The 21,803-nt window shown below is 38.0% G+C and overlaps 1 protein-coding gene across 3 annotated transcripts in view; it reads right to left on the bottom strand.

Moving 5' to 3' along the window:
• The window catches only part of CDH10 (cadherin 10), a 146,391-nt gene that overhangs the window by 80,400 nt on the left and 44,188 nt on the right, over positions 1–21,803 (bottom strand). For all 3 annotated transcript variants that reach the window (XM_073332273.2, XM_073332274.2, XM_073332276.2), the window contains exon 2: positions 12,083–12,463. In XM_073332273.2, coding sequence (XP_073188374.1) covers positions 12,083–12,313 — 231 coding nt within the window. In that variant the 5' untranslated portion in view covers positions 12,314–12,463. The remainder of the gene's footprint in view (positions 1–12,082; positions 12,464–21,803) is intronic.

Below are 21,803 nucleotides of genomic sequence, written 5' to 3'. Positions count from 1 at the left end.
TGTAACAAGAGTGATCACTTAAGGTGAGCTATTACCAGGAGGAGAGCAGGGGAGGAGAGGAACATCTTTTGTAGTGATAATCAAGGTGGGCCATTTCCAACAGTTGACAAGAACGTCTGAGGAACAGTGGGGGGAATAAACATGGGGAAATAGTTTTACTTTGTGTAATGACCCATCCACTTTCAGTCTTTAGGTGTTTTCAGAAAGATCACCGATGGATTGTAGTTTCCACAGGAAGTCAGTGGTGTCTCGAAGATAGTTGGGAGTGCTGGTAGTGTAGGGCCTGAGGAGGGAGTCTACATAGCCAGACAATCCTGCTGTCAGGGTGCCAATGCCTGAGATGATGGGGCATCCAGGATTTCCAGGTATATGGATCTTGGATAGCAGATAGAATACCCCAGGTCAGGGTTCCAGGGGTGTGTCTGTGTGGATTTGTTCTTGTGCTTTTTCAGGAAGTTTCTTGAGCAAATGGTGTAGTTTCTTTTGGTAACCCTCAGTGGGATCAGAGGGTAATGGCTTGTAGAAAGTGGTGTTGGAGAGCTGCCTAGCAGCCTCTTGTTCATATTCCGACCGCCGATAATGTCACGGCAAACCTGGTGGCTGAACTTTGTGACTTTGGCCTCACCCATAACTATTTCACATTTGGGGACAATGTATACCTTTAAATCAGCAGCACTGCTATGGGCACCCGCATGGCCCCACAGTATGCCAACATTTTTATGGCATTTTTATTTTTATTTTTATAACAATGCTTCCTCAGCTCTCATCCCCTAATGCCCCTACTCAACATGTGCTACACTGATGACATCTTCATCATCAGGACCCATGGAAAAGAAGCCCTTGAGGAATTCCACCATGATTTCAACAATTTCCATCCCAACATCAACCTCAGCCTGGACCAGTCCACACAAGAGATCCACTTCCCAGACACTACGGTGCTAATAAGCCATGGTCACATAAACACTACCCTATACCAGAAACCTACTGACCGCTATTCCTACCTACATGCCTCCAGCTTTCATCCAGACCACACCACACGGTCCATTGTCTACAGCCAAGCTCTACGATACAACCGCATTTGCTCCAACTCCTCAGACAGAGACAAACACCTACAAGATCTCTATCAAGCATTCTTACAACTACAGTACCCACCTGCTGAAGTGAAGAAACAGATTGACAGAGCCAGAAGAGTCCCAGAAGTCACCTACTACAGGACAGGCCCAACAAAGAAAATAACAGAATGCCACTAGCCATCACCTTCAGCCCCCAAATAAAACCTCTCCAACGCATCATCAAGGATCTACAACCTATCCTGAAGGATAACCCATCACTCTCACAGATCTTGGGAGACAGGCCAGTCCTTGCTTACAGACAGCCCACCAACCTGAAGCAAATACTCACCAGCAACCACACACCACACAACAGAACCACACCCAGGAACTTATCCTTGCAACAAAGCCCATTGCCAACTGTGTCCACATATCTATTCAGGGGACACCAACATAGGACCTAACCACATCATCCACACTATCAGAGGCTCGTTCACCTGCACATCTACCAATATGATATATGCCATCATATGCCAGCAATGCCCGTCTGCCATGTACATTGGTCAAACTGGACAGTCTCTATGTAAAAGAATAAATGGACACAAATCAGATGTCAAGAATTATAATATTCAAAAACCAGTCGGAGAACACTTCAATCTCTCTGGTCACTCGATTACAGACCTAAAAGTGACAATTCTTCAACAAAAAAAACTTCAAAAAGAGACTCCAACGAGAGACTGTTGAATTGGAATTAATTTGCAAACTGGATACAATTAACTTAGGCTTGAATAAAGACTGGGAGTGGATGGGTCATTACACAAAGTAAAACTATTTCCACATGTTTATTCCCCCCCACCCCCCACTGTTCCTCAGAGGTTCCTGTCAACTGCTGGAAATGGCCTACCTTGATTATTACTACAAAAGGTTCCCCCCCTCCGCCCCGCTCTCCTGCTGGTAATAGCTCACCTTAAATGATCACTTTTGTTACAGTGTGTATGGTAACACTCATTGTTTTATGTTCTCTATGTATATATAAATCTCCCCACAGTATTTTCCACTGAATGCATCCGATGAAGTTTGTCGCTCACGAAAGCTTATGATCAAATAAATTTATTCGTCTCTAAGGTGCCACAAGTACTCATTTTCTTTTTATAGGGAAGTAGATACCATTAACTTGGGTTTGAATAGAGACTGGGAGTGGCTGGGTCATTACACATATTGAATCTATTTCCCCATGTTAAGTATCCTAACACCTTCTTGCCAACTGTATCAATGGGCCATCTTGATTATCACTACAAACGTTTTTTGTTTGTTTGTTTGTTTTATTTGTCCTGCTGATAATTGCTCATCTTAACTAATTAGCCTCTCACAGTTTGTATGGTAACTTCCAACTTATCTGTATGTATATATCTATCTATCTTACTATATGTTCCATTCTATGCATCCGATGAAGTGAGCTGTAGCTCACGAAAGCTTATGCTCTCATAAATTTGTTAGTCTCTAAGGTGCCACAAGTACTCCTGTTCTTTTTTCATACTACTGTTACATTCCCCCTTCTTGCACACGATGTCACGTCTACTCTGTGATATTCTGTTTACTGATTCTTGCTTCTTTTGTGGTGTATTGAAAATTGTGAAAATTACAAGCTGTCATTTTAAATTTGGGGGGTTTTCCTGCTTGCAGGCTAAGGAGCTCTGCAGGAAAGTGTGCAATCTGGGCCTAGGAGTCAGTTCACTGGTAGACAGCCTAGGGTAAGGTGGGGTGAGTTTTGTCTTTATGTTTTAAGGAGAGCCTGCCTTGTCTCTCTCTGTTTATGGGTTCTTGCACTTTATCATTTTTATTTCTAACAAATAAAGTAGTGTTATGTTGCAACCTTCCAACAAGCGAATTCTGTGTTTTATCTAACTTCTCTGTGTTATGCCATGAAACATAACACTTTCTATTCTTGCATAACTACTGGTAGGGTTGTCAACAGTCCTTTATTACAAGGGACGACCCTTATTTTTCCACCTCTGTACAACAAGGTTGGGAGTTGCTGAGTGCTGCAAAAAGCAGCAGGAAATCCCCGTAGCAATTGTAGATGAATACTGATTATTAATTAATTAATAATACATAATATATTAATAATAATAGTAATAGGCGGAGAGGTAGGGCAGGGGTTCTTGGAAAACAGACCCTTATTTTTGAAGTATGTTAGTAACCCTATCTACTGGCCTAGTCAGATTTTCTTGTGTCATATATTGAGTATATAAACATTCCAATTTGTGCCATAACTAATGCACTGGAGGTGTTGGGCCAAATCCTGCTCATTTTACTCACATGGGTAATCTCCAGTGACCCGAGTGGTGACTGGTTGTGTGAGATATGTAGAACTGGGTGGAAAAAATGTGCAGTAAAGTGATGGGGGAGAAAATCCAAAAATTGAGGTATTGCATTAAAATGTTCATGTTTTTCCTCAAAAGTGAAGGGAGAGGGGAAACCACAGTTATTTTTTCCGATGGAAAAATAAGCAAGTTTTTGCCTAACATAATTTTTTGAAAAATTTAAATTTGATCCAAGGTTTGCTTCTGTCCTTTTCCTTTATGTATGTATGCATTTATTTTTGGTAAGAAACACCATGTCTAAAAAGGTGAAATTTCACCCTTAACTAAATTCACCAAATTTTCAAATTTTGCATGTGGGAATTCATGAAGCAAAACCAGATTGTTTTGGATAGCCCTTCTGGGAGACATACACAACCGAGTAGAGTTTCCTGGATTATGAGTATTCTATGTGATCCTATAACACCAGCTACCATCTACACATGAAGAGAATAGGATAAAGAGCTAAGTATTCTATTTTGTGCTGCAAAGTCTGTCTCATAAATTCAGGGGCAGACAGGATGTGCCTTTCAACACTTTGTCTCAAAATCGGAGGGCATCAATTTATTAATATATGAAACAAAAATATTTTCAATACCTACTCAGGTTAAATCATGTTAAACTGGAAACTTCTTAAACTTCATCTTTAACTAATTGTTAATTCTATTCAGCAGAAGTAGGATAAAAAGTACCGTAAGATTTATTCCAACAAACTACTAAATATATTTAGGATTAATCCAATTTTGTAGAACAAGCTTGAAAATGACTCAGGTCTTGTAACAGCACCTCTTCCTTAAAAATAAATAAATAAATAAATAAATTGCACCTGGCACTAAAACAAAGGAGGAAATAAAGTAGGAATCAGTCTTTGGGTACATGAAGAGGCTATATTATGGTCATATTGCCCTTTCACCATGGCTAAAACAGAATAGAATTCTTAATCATTATTATAAGGCAAAAAATCTAGATAAAATGTCCTTGTGTCTGTTAGAATTTTAAACTTCAATTGGCTCAATCTCTGAGTCACCTATTCTGGAATTATGAAAAGTTGCTTTGTTGTAGGCTATTATCTCCTATGATAGCATTACAAAGATATTCCAATAGATTCTACAATCCGTATATAACTCGTATCCTCCTATAATGCCTTCCTTTTCTGGGTCTAATGTTCTCTAGTTTTCCAGAAAGGATAGTGTTTGATAATGGAAACAAAAATATAGCTTTGTCATAAATAAACCATGGTGTAGTATCACCTTCACTATCCATTTCAACTAGCACCCACAAGGTGCTAGACACCATACAAATAAAGGAAGGCCTGACCCTTCCCCAGAGAACTTACAATATGTAGTACAATGTTATTGGAAAAAAACAACACATATATAAATAATACTAATATAATAGTATTATAATAATATACTATTGTTATAATATTATAATATATAAAATAATATAATAAAATAACACATATATTATTTAGTAAAACCCCAGAATTACTGCAATATATAGCTGTTGTGTCTATCTCAGCAGGTCACAAATGTACTTGAATATCTGCTTTCTTAACGTTAATTGGTGACATTTTGGTTCCTACTGAGTTAGGCATATCCTGTAACTTGCTCATGATAATCTAGGCTACATTCCTATAACATTCTTCCAGTTGTATTTTCTGGAACTGGCTTAAACAATAATAAAGGCCACAAAACAAGCAATGTGCAAACTGAATTCTGAACTTCACTCATGAGTTGGAATGGTTTAATTGGATATTATGATATTCAGCAGTCTTCAGGCTCCCTCTCAGTTGCTAGAGATATGGGTGCATGCTAAGAGATGTGATTTACCACAGAGAATTTCACCCATGAGTTTAGGAAGCTATCAGCTTTGATATCACAGTCATGAAGAATCTGGTACTTCAGAGTCTGCATTTCTGCTGAGCATCTCACTGCTGCAGTCCTTATATTAATGGCATTTAATTAGCCTATGTTAAGCACTTACTTTGACTTTGACATTCTGCCCTTGGCAAACATTTTTCCTACATTCTTGGCCAATTTTAATTGAATGATTTGTTTCAATCTTACATTCCTCTTCACATCCTGACCTCCTAACGCCACTCCACACAAACTCTGGGGAAACTAGGACCCAAGGGGTGTCTCCCCTTCCTATGTGGCCTTGGGGGAAAACTGCAAAGAGGAACCAGCCAGAGACTCCAGCAGCAGAAGCAGCTTCAGACACTCAGAGAACTTTCTACGGCATTGACTGGACTGTCTCTGCCAGTCAGCTTACTGACCGTTTGCTCCAACCTACTCCCTCACAACATCTTCATCTCAGCTTCAGTCCACACCTGCCCCTCGTACCCTCATTTTTCTTTTCTTCAACTTCCCATCTCCCTTCCCTTTTCTTTAGCACCTCCTAACTAACCCAACACACACACAATATTGTGGAACATCACATTGTTCAGTCTGCTTGTTCATTCTACCCCTTCTCCCATCCTGTGTCTGTCTGGTCTATTTAGATTGCAAACATTTCAGGGCAGGAACTGTCGGCTACTCTGTTTGTATAGTGGCTAGCACCATAGAGACCCATTTTGGGCGATCTTTGGGCTCTACCACAATAAAGAGGAGTAAAATGTATTTAAGAAATAAGGTTTCATTCCTCTTCCCAGCCTCAGCCATGAACCTTGGAAGGCAGATATGAATGTATGAACTTTATAAAAGGTGAAGGCTTCAAAAAGAGATCTGAACTGTTTATTCTCTGTTTGTGTTTTAGAAACAGGTGTTAAATAATGACAATTTTTTGTTGTTCTGTTCTTTATAGGGTGTTTGGCTCTGTAAAGCACCATAGAATGCATCTGATGTAGAAGGTGGCTTTTCAGAAATATACTTTGATATATTTCCACTGCCTTTCAGGTGGGATGTTCTGAATGTGCAGACTGGATTTATCCTTCCTTATCTTTAATTGCCCTTCAAACCTCTTCTCAATTCTGCCCCTCTCTACTTATTTTCTCTTGTCTATTACCATTTTACCTTTCCTTGCTCTGATCCTTCAGCCCGCCTCAATAAGCTGTTTGAATCTCCCCTCATAACCACCTTTGTCACTTTCTTTACACTATGGGAAATTCTTCCTGAACTAGCCCATAATGCCATTATTGTCTTCCTCTTCAAATCCCTCCACAAGACCCATTTCTACTATTGTGCCCAGAAGAACACTGACAACTAACAATGCTCAGATAAGGGGCAGTGGGGGACAATAGACATTTTTTTTTAAAGTTTGATTGTTTGTATTTTATCCCTCTCCCCCAACTCAATACGCGGCTTGTCATCTCCAGTTGTGAACACCTCAGAGCAAGGATCGTGTCCCTTTCTCCCTCTCCACCTTAATGCTATAGTTCTAGTGGCAGAAATGAAAATGGTGGAGGTGCCAGAACTGAAAATGCCTCTATGTAGAAAAGAGGGAGTTGCTAGCAAGACTCTCTCTTTTAGGTGCTCTTAACTTTTAAATTTACTCCACACTTTTATCTGCAATAGTCCAGAACCTTTGGTCTTCAGGTATGCTGCAGGCCTGTTTATTTCCTCAGGCCTTTTGGGAGGTAAGAATATTATGATGGGTGCTCTTTGTGAGTGAGGTGGGGCATTGTGCAGAACTGTTTTCATTACCAATCATGTATGTTCTGTTTGGAATGAGGATGTGCTGCTGGCTTGGCTATGCAATTGTGTTTTTAATTCATGGCAAGAGTGCCTTGAGGTTGCATGAAAGATGTATTATAAACAGAAATAAATATAAAAAAAAGGTCTGCATAGCACCCAGCACATTTTGGGTGCTCCTGTAAGTACGAGCAATAAATAATAGTCTTTAAAGGTCAGCATTGAAACTACATCCACACAGAGAAATAAATAATAAATGGCTGACAAAGGCAATTTAATTAGATTTAAGTTTCTGTCATTCTTGAACTCCTTCTTCCCACTAACAGTTCCTGGAAATTTTAATAAGTGTTGCCTCCCTCAGAAAAAAAAATGTCAGTTTGCATTCAGTATATTCCCCAACCTTTAAAGAAAAAAGGGCTATTATAATTATTTTCTCCTCTTTTTTTCATGAACTTTAATCTTTCATCCATAGATGCAACAAGGATGCTTCATTAGAGAACTAAAAGGGAAATAAATATTTAATGAAATTACTAGGAATGTCCCTCCCCACATATTTCCCAAAATAAAGTACTTTGTAAGTGAATTTTAATAGAAACTGGGACTAAAAAAATTATAATAAACCAACTTAGCTACCAACTACAAGGTGTTAATCAGAATCTTGATTATTAACACTAAGTTCCACTTACAAATAAGCTACTGTCTGTCCTGAGAATTTTACCACCTCTCAGCACCATACTCTTTGGGTGTTAATGAGGAAGAAACATACTGCTTCCTTCTTTGAGTGTCACTACCTCATTATCCCTTGGTCCATTTACAACTCATTTTTCTGCCTATTTCCTGGCAAAAATTAGATGTCTGTTGTAAATATTTTGAACTGACATTTCTAGATATTATGAGCCCAGTCCTGCAATACTTATAATTATATGAATAGTTCTACTGTCTTCAGCTGAATGAACCACATAAGTATGGGATGCAAGACTAGAATCAGGGTAAATTTTTCCACAATATCGTTACTTATATACGTCACATTTGAAAATGGGACGTAGGCATTTTTGAAAATGTTACATCCCGTATCAATCTGGTCAGTTTCCATTACTATAGTATGTAAGGGTTTTAATGTACTGTATAATTTAAAAGCACAAATTCTGTCTGGAAGGCCCATTTTTCCACCCAATGATCCCTGCACAGTTATCTCCTAAACTGGGTATTTTAAATGCAAATATAGCTGGACTTGTCTGCAACTTCATACAAAGGACTAAAGTTATGTAAAGCTTTTATATAGCAACTAGGGATGTCAAGGAATTAAAAAAAAATAATTGTGATTAATCACACTGTTAAAAACAGAATACCATTTATTTAAATATTTTTGGATGTTTTCTACATTTTCAAATATATTTATTTCAGTTACAACATAGAATACAAAATGTACAGTGCTCACTTTATATTTATTTTTATTACAAATATTTGCACAGTAAAAATAAAAGAAATAGTATTTTTCAATTCACTAAATACAAGTACTGTCAATCTCTTTATCATGAAAGTTGAACTTACAAAAGTAGAATTATGTACCAAAAATAATTAAATTCAAAAATAAAACAATGTAAAACTTTAGAGGCTGCTAGTCCACTCAGTCCTACTTCATGCCAAACAATTTTGGTTACAATTTGCAGAGATAATGCTGCCTGCTTCTTGTTTACAATGTCACCTGAAAGTGAGAATAGGTATTCACATGGCACTGTTGCAGCTGGTGTTGCAAGATGTTTACGTGCCAGATGCATTAAAGATTTATATGTCCTTTCATGCTTCAACCACCATTCCAGAGGACATGCGTCCATGCTGATGACGGGTTCTGCTCGTTAACGATCCAAAGCAGAGCAGACCAACATATGTTCATTTTCCTCATCTGAGTCAGATATCACCAGCAGAAGGTTGCTTTTCTTTTTTGATGGTTCAGGTTCTGTCATTTCTGCATCTGAGTGTTGCCCTTTTAAGAATTCTGAAAACATGGTCTACACCTCGTCCCTCTCAGATTTTGGACAGCACTTCAGATTCTTAAACCTTGAGTTGAGTGCTGTATCTATTTTTAGAAATCTCATATTGGTACCTTTCTTTGCATTTTGTCAAATCTGCTGTGAAAGTGTTCTTAAAACAAACATGCCCTGGGTCATCATCCAAGACTGCTATAACATGAAATATGTGGCAGAATGCGGGTAAAACAGAACAGGAGACATACAGTACTCTCCCAAGGAGTTCAGTCACAAATTTACTTAATGCATTATTTTTTAATGAGCATCATCAGCCTGGAAGCATGTCCTCTGGAATGATGGCCAAAGCCTGAAGGCGCATATGAATGTCTAGCATATCTGGCACGTAAATACCTTGCAAAGCTGGCTACAAAAGTACCATGTGAACGTGTGTTCTCACTTTCACATGACATTATAAATAAGAAGCAGGCAGCATTATCTCCTTTAAATGCAAACAAACTTGATTGTCTTAGCAATTGGCTGAAAAAGAAGTAGGACTGAGTGGACTTGTAGGCTCTAAAGTTTTACATTGTTTTGTTTCTGAGTGCAGTTACATCACAAAAAAAATCTACATTTGTAAGTTACACTTTCACGATAAAGAGATTGCACTACAGTACTTGTATGAGGTGAATTGAAAAATGCTATTTCTTTTGTTTACAGTGCAAATATTTGTAATAAAAATAATAATATAAAGTGAGCACTGCACACTTCATATTCTGTGTTGTAACAGAAATCAATATATTTGAAAATGTAGAAAAACATTCAAAATATTTAATAAATTCCAATTGGTATTCTATTGTTTAACAGCGCAATTAATCAGGATTAATTTTGTTTAGTTAATTGTGTGAGTTAACTGCGATTAGTCAACAGCCCTAATAGCAACACAATACTAAGGCCAGGATTGCAAAAAATTAAAATGAAAAATATGGAAGTTAAGGAACCTGAGCCTATTTGTAGTTTCTAATGTAAGCACATAATGTACAAGCTCTTATAAGACAGCCCTACAGAATTTAATAGAAAAATACATACCTGCTATATTATTTCATAGGATGGCTGGGAAAATCTATGGAAAGGATTCTCACTCTATTAAATTATATAAGTCTGCAAGAATAACTCTCATAGAACCCTATTGGTTTCTCCCCTATTATATTTCATAGGATTGTTCTATAAGAATGTGGTTTTGGACTAAAATCAGCTGAAATTTTGTTTTATGTGTTGGATTCCATGAGACTGAGGCTCAAAATGAAACTCTGGGGGTTCTGAGCCTAAAGTAAGGCCCCAGTTTTTCATTGGTACCTGCACCTGTGCAGATCGTCCGTGACATCAATAGGACTCCATACAGGCACAGCTGATCCCAGTGCAGGACTGTTGTTTAAATCTTTTGAGTTTTGCACATGTATCATCAGGACCCAAGTCAATGAAGATAACCGAATCTGTGTTGTCAAAGTTTGTGAATGGCTGTACGATGCTCAATTTGTCATGGGATTCTGCAGCACAAAAGCCCAACATTTTATATTGAGAGAGAGAGAATTGGCCTATTTTAATTCATAAAACCTTTATAATCCAGCATGTTATATTGTATGACATGAGATTATCTGGGTCATGAACCTTAATCTGAGGAAGTCAACAAAACATGATGTGGATATTACCCAGGGTAATGTTGTGTAATTAAATCTTTCAGAACAGGCATCCACAGACATCACACAAATCTCCATTTTGGTTGCTTCTCAATTCATTTGTTGTTTAACAAAAGCAAAAATGTAAGGCCTCAACTGGTGCTTTCTCAAACAATAGTTACTGATTAGTGGTACAGTCAAAGGAAGGAGAGAGCCTCCATTTTAATGGACCAAATTCCGACTTCATGTAAGCTGAGAAACCAATAGCTAGGAAAGGAAATGTGAGAAACCAGTTGCTCAGAAGGGAGCGATAGTGCCTGACTCCCAAAAATCCAAAGAGTCAACGGAATGTAGGAACTCTCTTGGTTTTGTCTTTGATTAACCATGGGAGTTCATTCAAAAGAGGGTTAAGAAAGAAAGAACGTAGTCAATGCATTTTTACACCTGCTCCATGCATGGCCTCTGCACTATGCTGATTACTCTCACTTTGGGCAAGTAATTTGCATTTATATAAGGATTCATTAGCAATTGCTTTGGATGAAAGGGGGAAAGACAGGAAGATTTTGGTTGAGCAAGTTGCTGTTTTACTTTTAGTAGCTGCCTATAATAAAATTAGTTATTTGAACATTTTTCATCCCTAGAACTGCTGCCATTCTTCACTTTTTGTTATTCCATCTATTCCTTCAGCATGGGGCTCTGAAATACTGGGCCACGTTCTGCACTGGCAGACTCAGTACAACCATCCTGACATAAAAAAAAAATCGGACTACATCAAGAGCAGTCAACACAGAAAGTGGCCCATTAATTTATGCTTTAATTTAAAAATACAGAATTCTTTTCTTGGTGTCAGTAGCATTAAATTCACAATTTCATTCCTCATATTTATTTTCCATCACATTTGTTAATGACATTCGTCCTCTGCAGTTTATTAAGACAAAGGGAGCACTGGAGGAGAAAGGCCATTTTGTGTTTGAAAGAATTGTGTACAAAGAGTACAGACAGAGGATAGGAGTCCACATGCATTTGCATGAAACTGAAAAAGGTCAAAGAGAAAAAATATGAAACAGAATTTTAGAAAGAATTTTAAAATACAAGATTCAGAAATAGGAGAGAAAAGTAGGTCGCTGGTGGTGGTAGGAATGCTGTGAAGATCACACAATAATTTGTGAAATACACTTTAGCTTGTTTCAGACATTTGTATGTTCCTAAATAGTTTTTAGTAACTCTTTGCATTATTACTTTTAGAGATCGCCAATAGAGCAGATAAACAACTTGTATAGTGTTGCCTGGAAAACCAACCATTCAGCTAGGAGAATAAGTCATTGTAGTAACTTGAGAACAGTAGTAGGACAAATATATAAGGATGTAATGGAGAAATATCAAACCTTAATACAGACCTACCTTGCCTACATATTGATAATCAGAGCCTGTATATTCCTCCAGCAAGAAGAACTGGTTCCACATCCAGCCCCTTTTCTGTCGGTGAAATGCTTTTCCATCACTCCCTGATACACGTGCCACAAAGTCTTTCGGTTGGTGGTCAGTTGTCCTTCTGAACAGCATTTCTGCATAGCAGGGATGTGGCAGGCACATCCAGAGCAGCAGTAGCAGTAACACTTGTTGTATTATCATAGTTCTCCACTGCTGTCTGTCCTCCAAGCCAGATGGCTGTGGGGTCAACAGTGTTCTTTTCCTGGATTACCTTTTGATGTCTCTTTAGTTGGCAGTGCAGCCAAGTGATTTCCAATAGTTCATCTCCCTTCCACACATATCCACCAAATCCTCAAAATAAACAGAAAAGACACAGTGTAAGTTGAAAACATTCCATTTGCCTGTGACTGACTTCACACTGTACTTTACAGCAAAGAAAGCAACTGATTATTTCCCATGTGCACCCAACTGATGGCTGATATCGTGACTATAAAGAGTTTCTGTCAACCTTCACCAAGTGGGAGGGCTGCAAATGTAGCAGGTAGCTGCTTTCAAAACATTACATGAGAAACACAACAAAAGTGCATTGAGCTGATTAACTTTTGTTCTTAACTTTTCAGTTTAAGAACTTTGAGGATTTTTTTTTTCATGTAGACTAGGGGATTAATACTATTAGCACTTACATATTAAATACTGCAGCCTTTACTTCAAATATTTTCCACCTGATATGATTGACAAGTAATCCAGTGTTTTATTAATCTTGTTATCCGGAGGCCTGAAAAGGCTAACGCAAAGCAGTTTTAGAAACCACAGAAATGGTGAAACACTAGTTCCCCCAGGCACTTTAAATGGCAAAAGGGAACATCATATGCATCAAAAGAAATGCAACATGACAAGAAGCAAACTTTTTAATATAAAAAGTTCTTAGGATGTAGTACTTACAGTATGAAGTGAGGTAGCATGCAAACAACTTTAAATGCAAGAAAAAAAATGATGAAATAACTAGGACTTGATCTATTTGATGTTAAGTCATAGTGAACTCAGGATGTTTTTGGTTTACAATATACTTAAATTTGACATTCAATATGCAACTTTTACTACAGAGAGAGAAAAAAAGTAAATCCATTTCCAAACCTGTTATGTTAGGTTTGTGTAGTATTTTATGTTTTTTCCTGACACAATAAGGAAGCATTTAGCACCATTGTGAAGCAATAGGCAGATTCCATCAATATCTTTTGTTGACATCAAACAGAAATAAACTGTTTCCAATCTTGTGCCTATGTTCCTTCTCAGTATATCACTCTTCATGACTGTTGACACCATTAGCTGATTTCCACTTTAAAAGATTAAATTTGGAAATTACCAAACGCTTAAGAGCAAATGTCTGCATGGCTCATTTAGATTTGCTTCAGCAGGCAAACCATGTAAAATACAATTAAAAAAAAAAGAATATTAACACTTAAATGTTTTTGTTAGGATCACATTTGATATTTAATGTCATTCCAAAGCAGCATGGCAACTTGACCGAAGCTATTTTGAAATATATTAACTATAAATGAAAGATATATAATTATGTATCATAATGGTACATTATGGACTTTAAGTATATACAATTATTATTACAGATTATTCTAATATACATAAATATAGCAGACAAAACATTAGGAGCTATAAATAAGAGAACTCTCTCTATATGCAAATAAATATAGAAAACAATGGGGAACTAATGTTTCATCATTTCTGTGGTTTCTAAAACTGCTTTGCATTAGTCTTTTGGACCACTGGCTAACAAGATTAAAACATTGGATTACTTGTAAATCCAGTTTGTGCACTCTATTCTTTCAGTTCCTCTTTGCCAAGCCTCCATTACCACCTTCAACTCCTACCTAAAAATATTAATTTTATCTGTAAGTCCCGTAAGTACCTTAAGTACCACGCCCAACAGAACTCAGATATACACATGACTAAAATGAGTAACTACAAACAATTATTACTGTAACACTTGCCTTCCCTTCTCATTCCCCACATTTAAGTTTCCCACCCTTACTTATTGTGTCATGTCTAATTTTTAACACCCAAATTTGGCAGAAGTCTGAACAGAAGTCACTTGGATTTTATATTAACTCAAAGGACGTGACTTTAATTCAGTGGGAACAAGACTGGGCTGTTTGATTGTTGAAGAATGTCAATGTTGGGGAATGTCAATCTTTTCTTTTACTTATTTGGTAAAGGGGCTAACACATTTCTGAACGCTAATGGTGCGTTTCTGGGAAATAATATAATTTTCTTTCCAGTACTTTGTCTTAAATGAAATAAGAACAGCTTTGCATAGGCCACATAATGCAGTCTGCAACCAGAACAGAAGTGTAGAACTTGTTAATTCCTTACTGGCTAATTTGTGAGAGAGAAATGTTAGCTTCGTATTTCAGCGTCCATTTTTGTTTGCAGAGCCCACTGACCCCTGCTAAGGGGGAAATGGTGTCTGTTGCTAGGCAGCAAGCGTATATGAATGCTCCTATGGCTTTTTCTTCTCAATAGGATACATTTTCTCTACATTTTTTTCTCTTAAATCTGCAATGGGAGTATATACAGCCAATGCTTGTAGCTCCTCAGTATATACATATACTGTATTCTTCCATATGCAACAAAAAACCCTGAAATGATACAGAAACTTGATGGGTTTTCCTTTACTTCCATGATTTGGACACAGCATTGTTTAGCATACCTTAGAACAATGCATTCGGCTACATTGATCCCTGACAAAAATCTGTTGACTTCAGTGGCTTTACACCATGGATGAATACAACCCTAGGCATTTTCAGATTCTTAATTTAAAAGTGTGTCTCATAAATGTCAAAAAATGCATCTCATTTCTTGCCCCGTGCTCTGCTCTGGGTTCTTACAAAAAAAAAGTCAATGTGTTAATCTTTTTGTTCAATTTGCAAAAGCCTGATGATGAGTGAGTTTCTAATATTTTATTGTTTTTTAAAACATTAATATCTAATTTAATATTTAAATAATATTCTAATATTTTATTGTTTTTAAAACATTAATATTTAATATTTAAAATTTTTAAAACAATTAATAAAATATGAGCATCTCCCAGCACGATGTATTACTGTGAGACATTGCCTTGCTGGTATGTGTCTGCTTCTACCAGGATGCAAAAATTAATGTTTGCTTTTGACTTTAGTGACAGCAAGATCAGGACCCAGGATCATTCCATTGTAATGATATATCGCCAGACCAACACATCCTTACTTTGTATAAGAAGGGAGTATTTATGTGAGCAAAGGTTGGAAGGATCAGGCTCAATCATAAATTGTATTACATGGGGTAGGTACTGTGTGTTTGTTTGTTGATGAATAGCATTACCACAATTCTATGTTGCCCATACGCCCATGCCTATATTCTTTTTATTGACACACACAGAGAGAGACAGAGACTGACTAAATCTTGCTCTTAGCTGATGTTTCTTGAAGTCAGAGGAAGTTGCATATGTACATCTAAGCCCTTAGACCTGTTACTATTTTCCCCAAAGATGGAAAGTTATTGGTTTACCTGTGTAAAGGAGATACAGTATCTTCTTTCTCTTGCTCCCCCCACCCCCACCCCCAGCCCATAGGTATGTATATTCCACTGTTCACACATCACTATTTGATGTAGAAGTGTTGTTAAATTCCTCCTGGGAAATAATGAGTCAGTGTTTGGGATTGTTATTGAATTTCCTTCTTGTTAAATTAGGTCAGTGGAATGAAAGCTCTGATGGAATTTGTTAAAATTACAAAACTAGCTAATGTACATGAACTTGGCAGGCTATGCTGCTTAATGGATGTATTCAGTAGGGTTCTCCCCTTTGGACTCCTCTTTGAGTTCAGCCTGCTGTTTTAAGTGTAATATTAAGTTTGATGGTCACATACTTGAACTAAATAAAATGTACCTTAAAAAACAACAACAACAAAACCCTTCTGCCTAATATATTGCAACTGGTAGTGGCAATGCCACTAAATAAAGGGCACGGGGGGGAAATGGCAGTTTTGGTTTCGAGTTAGACGAGAAGATACAAATGACACTGAGGCATCCCCAGCTCTGTACTAAATACTGCAAGTCAGCTGAGATTCTTCATAACCTTATTAGAGCTGATCTAATCACTGGAGGAACCTGAAACTGTTATCAGCTTCTAACTGTTTTCACTTTATTAGTGCCACTGGAAATTTCTGGGAAACGTACCGAAATTCTGATGGAGTATTTTCTCCAAAAAGTTATGTGCAATTCAGCAGAATTTCAAGTGTTTTTTTTTAAACAATAATTCAGAATGCATATGGAAATACTGATGATTTCACCCAACTTTTCCCCTAAAATCTCTTCCCTTCTTTCAGCATCCTATGGCCAGGACCATGCTCTTAAAACACTGTTCAATATTTGTTACAATATACAATCCGCGTGTAGCGGGGCAGATACCCCACTCTGGTTAGGAAGAGGTTAAAAGCAGCCAAGGGAGCCTGGTTGGGTAAACAGTGCCATACCCAATTAGGGTCCAGCTGACCCTGATAAAAGGGCAGGCCAAGGGAATGAGAGAAAAGACTCTTGCTCCAGCTGAGGAACAGGGAGGACCAGGCTGCCTAGGAGAGCAAGCAGGGTACCTGAGGCAGAGCAGGGCTGGGGAAAAGCAGGCTGAGCTAGGGAGCTCTGGCCTGGTGGGTCCCCAGGCTGAGGCCTTGCTAAAGGCCAGGGGAAGTACTAGGGCTGCAGGGAGGCAGCTGAGGCTGGAAAGGCAGCAGGTCCAAACCCCCCTTGCCGATGATGAGTGGCCACTTCAGACTGCAGTTTGTCCCTGTGGGAAGGGGCTAGATGAGGACTGGCAGTGGATTACTGAGGTGAGGTGGGCTTAGGGGTTTGGGGTTCCCTGAGGAGGGGAGACCCAGAGTGTGGGGGCACTGCTACGGGACAGCACCCTAAGGAAAGGGGCACCGGGGTCCAGGAGGGACACGGGGCATGAAGTGCTATAAGTGGTGGAGAAAGCAGGCATCAATAGGAAGACATTGGCCAGCAGGAGGCACTCCGAGGCTGGAACTGAGCTAATTCCTGGATGACCAGCAGGAGGCGCCATGGCAGTGAGTGCCTGCCATGCTATACCGCTATTTACAATTTTAAACCTGAAACCTCATTCCTGTAAAATGTTATTTCAAATTAAACGAAACCCACTGAGAAAATGGACTGTGCCTGATTCTGCTCTGATTGACACCAATTTAGCTTCACTTACAGTACTTCAAAAAGAGATACTCCCTATGTTCTCTGGTGAGAAAGCAGAATCAGGATAGTTGGCTTGATATATTCCCACTAATATGTCTACACTACGGTCTATGTTGATATAACTTATGTCGTTCAGCAGCATGAATAAACCACCTTCCTGGGCAACAAAACTTATACCGACATAAGCGCTCGTGTGCACAGTGCTATGTGGGCAAGAGAAGCAAAAAATCATATAAATGGGAACTGATCTGGATTCTCAGTCCCAAATTTGATCTTGAGTAAACTAACTTTTTAATTTTAAGTTTGAAACACTTCAGAAATCTACTTTAAAATTATTTTCCCACTCTTGTGTGCCTCTGTATTCCTGTTTGAGTCAGAATAGAAGCAGGTGTGCCACAATACAATGTGAAAGGTTATTTGCATCATTTCAGGCCTGATCAGAAGCATGAAATGCCATGGTCAAGACTTTTCTCACAAAATTTCCAGTCCAATTTGCAGATTTCAAGGTGTTAGCAATAGGTTTAGATTATGGAAAAGTGTCCAGATTCTTCATGCTTTTCCAAATCATAAAGAACCTTTGAATCTTTCAAGAGATGCCCATCACAAAGTAACATTGCTCCCTAGTTTCAATAGGTCTGAAATGCCACAAGAGAAGCCTCTTGCACAGGAATTCACTGCTCATTCTTAACATTTCAACCAAAACAAGGAGATACAGAGATTCATGCACAATTTTTCGAAAGTTTGCTTTTTGCATTCAAACAGATCAGAGTAAGATTAAATTGGAGGTGAGTTCTAGCTTCCTGAAAGTGAAGTGATTTATGGCACTGACAAGATGTTGCACAACAATAATCCACACACAGCTTCAATATTGTTCCTCAGTCCTGTACCATAACATTGCAAATATTCCAAAGGAAGGTATTTTTCTAGTCCGAGAATGCCTATAACAAATTAAGATAAACTGTGTGGGAGGTTCTATGATGAGAAAGTTTCCCTTCTGTTAGGGGATATAATGGAACAGATTCTACTCTCCTACTAGTTTTACTCTGGTGTAATTCCACTGACTTCTGTGGAGTCACCCCTAATTTACATTGGTGTAAGTGAATTCTAAACTCTTGAGTCTACTCAGCTAGCCTTTAGCAGAGTGGGCATGGCAGTGTAACTGGATATATAAATTCTTCATCTCTCCATCAGCCCCAGAAAATCCTACATTCATAGAAACTTGGGGGATTTCAACCTCTGTTGCCACATTTTTAATATAAAGAACAAAAAAATGAAGACTGGAAAAAGAAAAAAAATCTTCTGATATGCTAGACCCCAGCATGGTAAAGTGGCAGCTTGTGTAACAGATTCTGAACACATACAAGTGGCTTTTCCAAAACACAACTGAGTAAATACTCAGCATACAACTTTGTCCTCATTTAAAAAAAAAAAAAAAAGGCCTTTCAATGCAGCTTCAGTTACCATAATTGAAAAAGAAAAAGAAAGTTGTTTCAAATGAACAATTTTTAGAGGATTTTAATCTTATCATTCATCTTATTATGCATTAAAGGTCATTTTACTTTGATGCAAGTAATTGTAAAGATGCCCCCAAACCTATTCACAAATTAACTGCCTAGTTCTGAATCAAAGGATTAAATGATAAACTGACAATAAGTTGATAATTTTGCTACCTGAAGCTTACCGGCTCTACATTGTACACTGCACTGGACACATTCATCATTGTTAATTTATAGTATGTATTTGTAAAAGAGACATCTATATCTCTGAACCATCTTCAGTTCAAGTTCCTAAATGGATAAAGGTGACTAAAGTCTGCATGGTTAGCTGCTAAACTGGACACAGTCAAACTGAATGGTTCGGAAAAATTGCTTCTAATTAGGGATGGTGAACTCATTTCCCCCTATTTCAAAGCTGCATGATACAATATGAATGTTTCTTTCAAGCCCAAACATTATTTTATCCATGTCCCAGTTAGGAGAAAGAAACTGAAAAATAGAGCAGAGAAAAAAATTCTAAGAGAAAAAAATGCCGAGCAGTATTATTACCTTTGTCAAGAAAGTGTAATATTGTTGTTGAATGTTAGGTGGAACTGTACTGAAATGCTATTTTTTTTTTTAGCAGTGATTCATGGTTAACAATAGGTATGTGTGTGTTTTATACAACAAAACATTGTAAAATTTCACACCTTTAAAAACAAGCACATTATGTCTTAAAATTAAAAATAAGGTATCTAGTGTGTCCTTCACGATTATAACCCATCAATACTCACTATCACCCCCACATACACATACAGCTATAACTCTTTCTTTCTTCTCAAATTTGCAAAAAATGTTACACTCATAACTAACCAAACAAAAATCAGTAGGTGATTAAAGGAAATGATTCCTTGAAAAGGAATTGAGATCTTATAATCATCCAGTCCCTTTCATCCCCTCTCTATGACCCACCATGGTTCCCTAAAACACTCCAGTCCATACCTTGTTCCCCATCTCCTACCACCATTTCCATACAGCCTGTCCCTTTATGTGTGCCTCTGTACCTTTTGTGCCATCCCCTCTCAACCTTCCATGATTCCTCTAAATACATCCCACCCCTTCTATGTCTACTATCTGTACCTTCCAAAGTTCTTTGCTAACAAGTTATTCCTCCTGCCACACCCACATTCTGTTCTCTATCTCCTGACTCATTCAAAGTTCCCCCTACTATATGATCTTGAAAACTTGAATTCCCACCAGTGTCCTCCTGCCTCCTCTCATTTTGACAAGGGAGTTTAGCTCCACCCTGCTTCTCCATGATATGTCCGCACACACCTCCTCCTAAATTATTTTTCTACCGTATCACACCTCACCTAGCCTAATCTATCCCTTTTCTCCTCAGATTCAGTCTAGCAGCTGCTGCAGCAACAAAGCCTGGAGGCAGGAAAATGCTTTGTTTATATTTTGTCTCACCCCTCCCACAAATAAAGTACTTACTCCTCAATGTCAACCAAAGAAAACTTACTCTTCAATGTCAACCAAAGAAAATTGCTTCTAATTACGGATGGAGTCTGTAGGCCAATTCACTGTGGAAAAAAGATGATTCCAAAAAATAATACATTTTAAAAAGAATAGGCAAATATTCAAAAATACCATAACATAAAAATGGAATTTTTGATTTTTAGCAAACATCCCAGAAAAACAAACAAACAAAAACACTACTCTAAAAGATGCGGCATGCAAAATGTCAGGAATATTGAGTTTTTCTTTGGATAAACTAGGGGGAAGTAAAACACTTTGAGTTTATATTAGGAGGTTATAGCTTTAACATTGACTACAGAGCACTCAATGATACTTCAAACATTCATACAAATGCACAGACACACACACTACATGCAGCTCACCAATACAGTGTGTCTGGACTAGAAGGGGACTCAAGGTCCCTTCCATTCCTACGATTCTATGAGTCTATGTTCAACAGCTATTGAGTGATTATGAATTCATTTGTGTTTTAGCAGCTGAATTGCACTTGAGAGAACCTTAGATTTAGATTAGAAGAAAAAATATTAGCGAACTAGGTACAATTTGTAAATCCCCAAGACAGTACAATAGGTTTGCCAAATCTTCAACCTCTATGGGATACATGTACAGTACATGAAATTCCAATAAATGAAGTATGCAAATAATTACAGTGAAATATCCAGGCAAGTGGATCTATCGCTATAATTTAGAAACATGTACCAGAGAAATAAGTTATCTTGGTAACAATACATTTACTTTTTCTTTATTCTGTTTCAGTCCATCTTTGATATTCTTCGACTTTTCTGGGAATGGAAAGATCATAAAATTCTACTGGGGACGTTGTCAGGAACCCAGATTGAGAGGTACAGCAAGACTTGCAGTGCTGGAGACTTAACTTTCACCCTGTCCTGCAGGTGATTTCCTGGCCAGCAGCATGAATTCTAGTGAATGACACTGAGCATTTATAAACAAGACATTCTTTTCCTTCAGGGCAGATGGAAATGTAAGGCTCAAGGTCTGTACTTTCTAGTGCTTTCTTTCTGCCAGCCAACTATCAACCCCATCAGAGTAATAGAATAAGCACAGAAGCATGCCAAACATCTAAAAACTAACCATAATCTCATCAGGAGTTTAGATCTGCAGCTCAGGCTGAAACCTTACAGTTTCAGAGAGCAGAGTCAGTTCACTGAAGCATGAAGAATTGGAGCACTGAGAGACTGTGCCTGCTTAGAAGACTGTGTAATTTAATAAAGTGTTCATTGGTGTCTACATACTGGCTCCTCAAACTTGTATTGGTGCCTGTGCCTGGAGCATGGAGACTCCCATTCCTGCTAATCAGATGAGGGTAGTGGGAATAAAATCTCCTGTGAAGACAGGCAGACAAATGACAGGCTCACAGTTTTAAACCTTACTTTACGATGGTAAAATGGAGATGACGTCAC

This window comes from Lepidochelys kempii, chromosome 2, assembly GCF_965140285.1.
Source record: "Lepidochelys kempii isolate rLepKem1 chromosome 2, rLepKem1.hap1, whole genome shotgun sequence".
In the NCBI taxonomy this organism is placed as follows: Eukaryota; Metazoa; Chordata; order Testudines; family Cheloniidae; genus Lepidochelys; species Lepidochelys kempii.
This window is presented reverse-complemented; position numbering and strand designations above follow the sequence as displayed.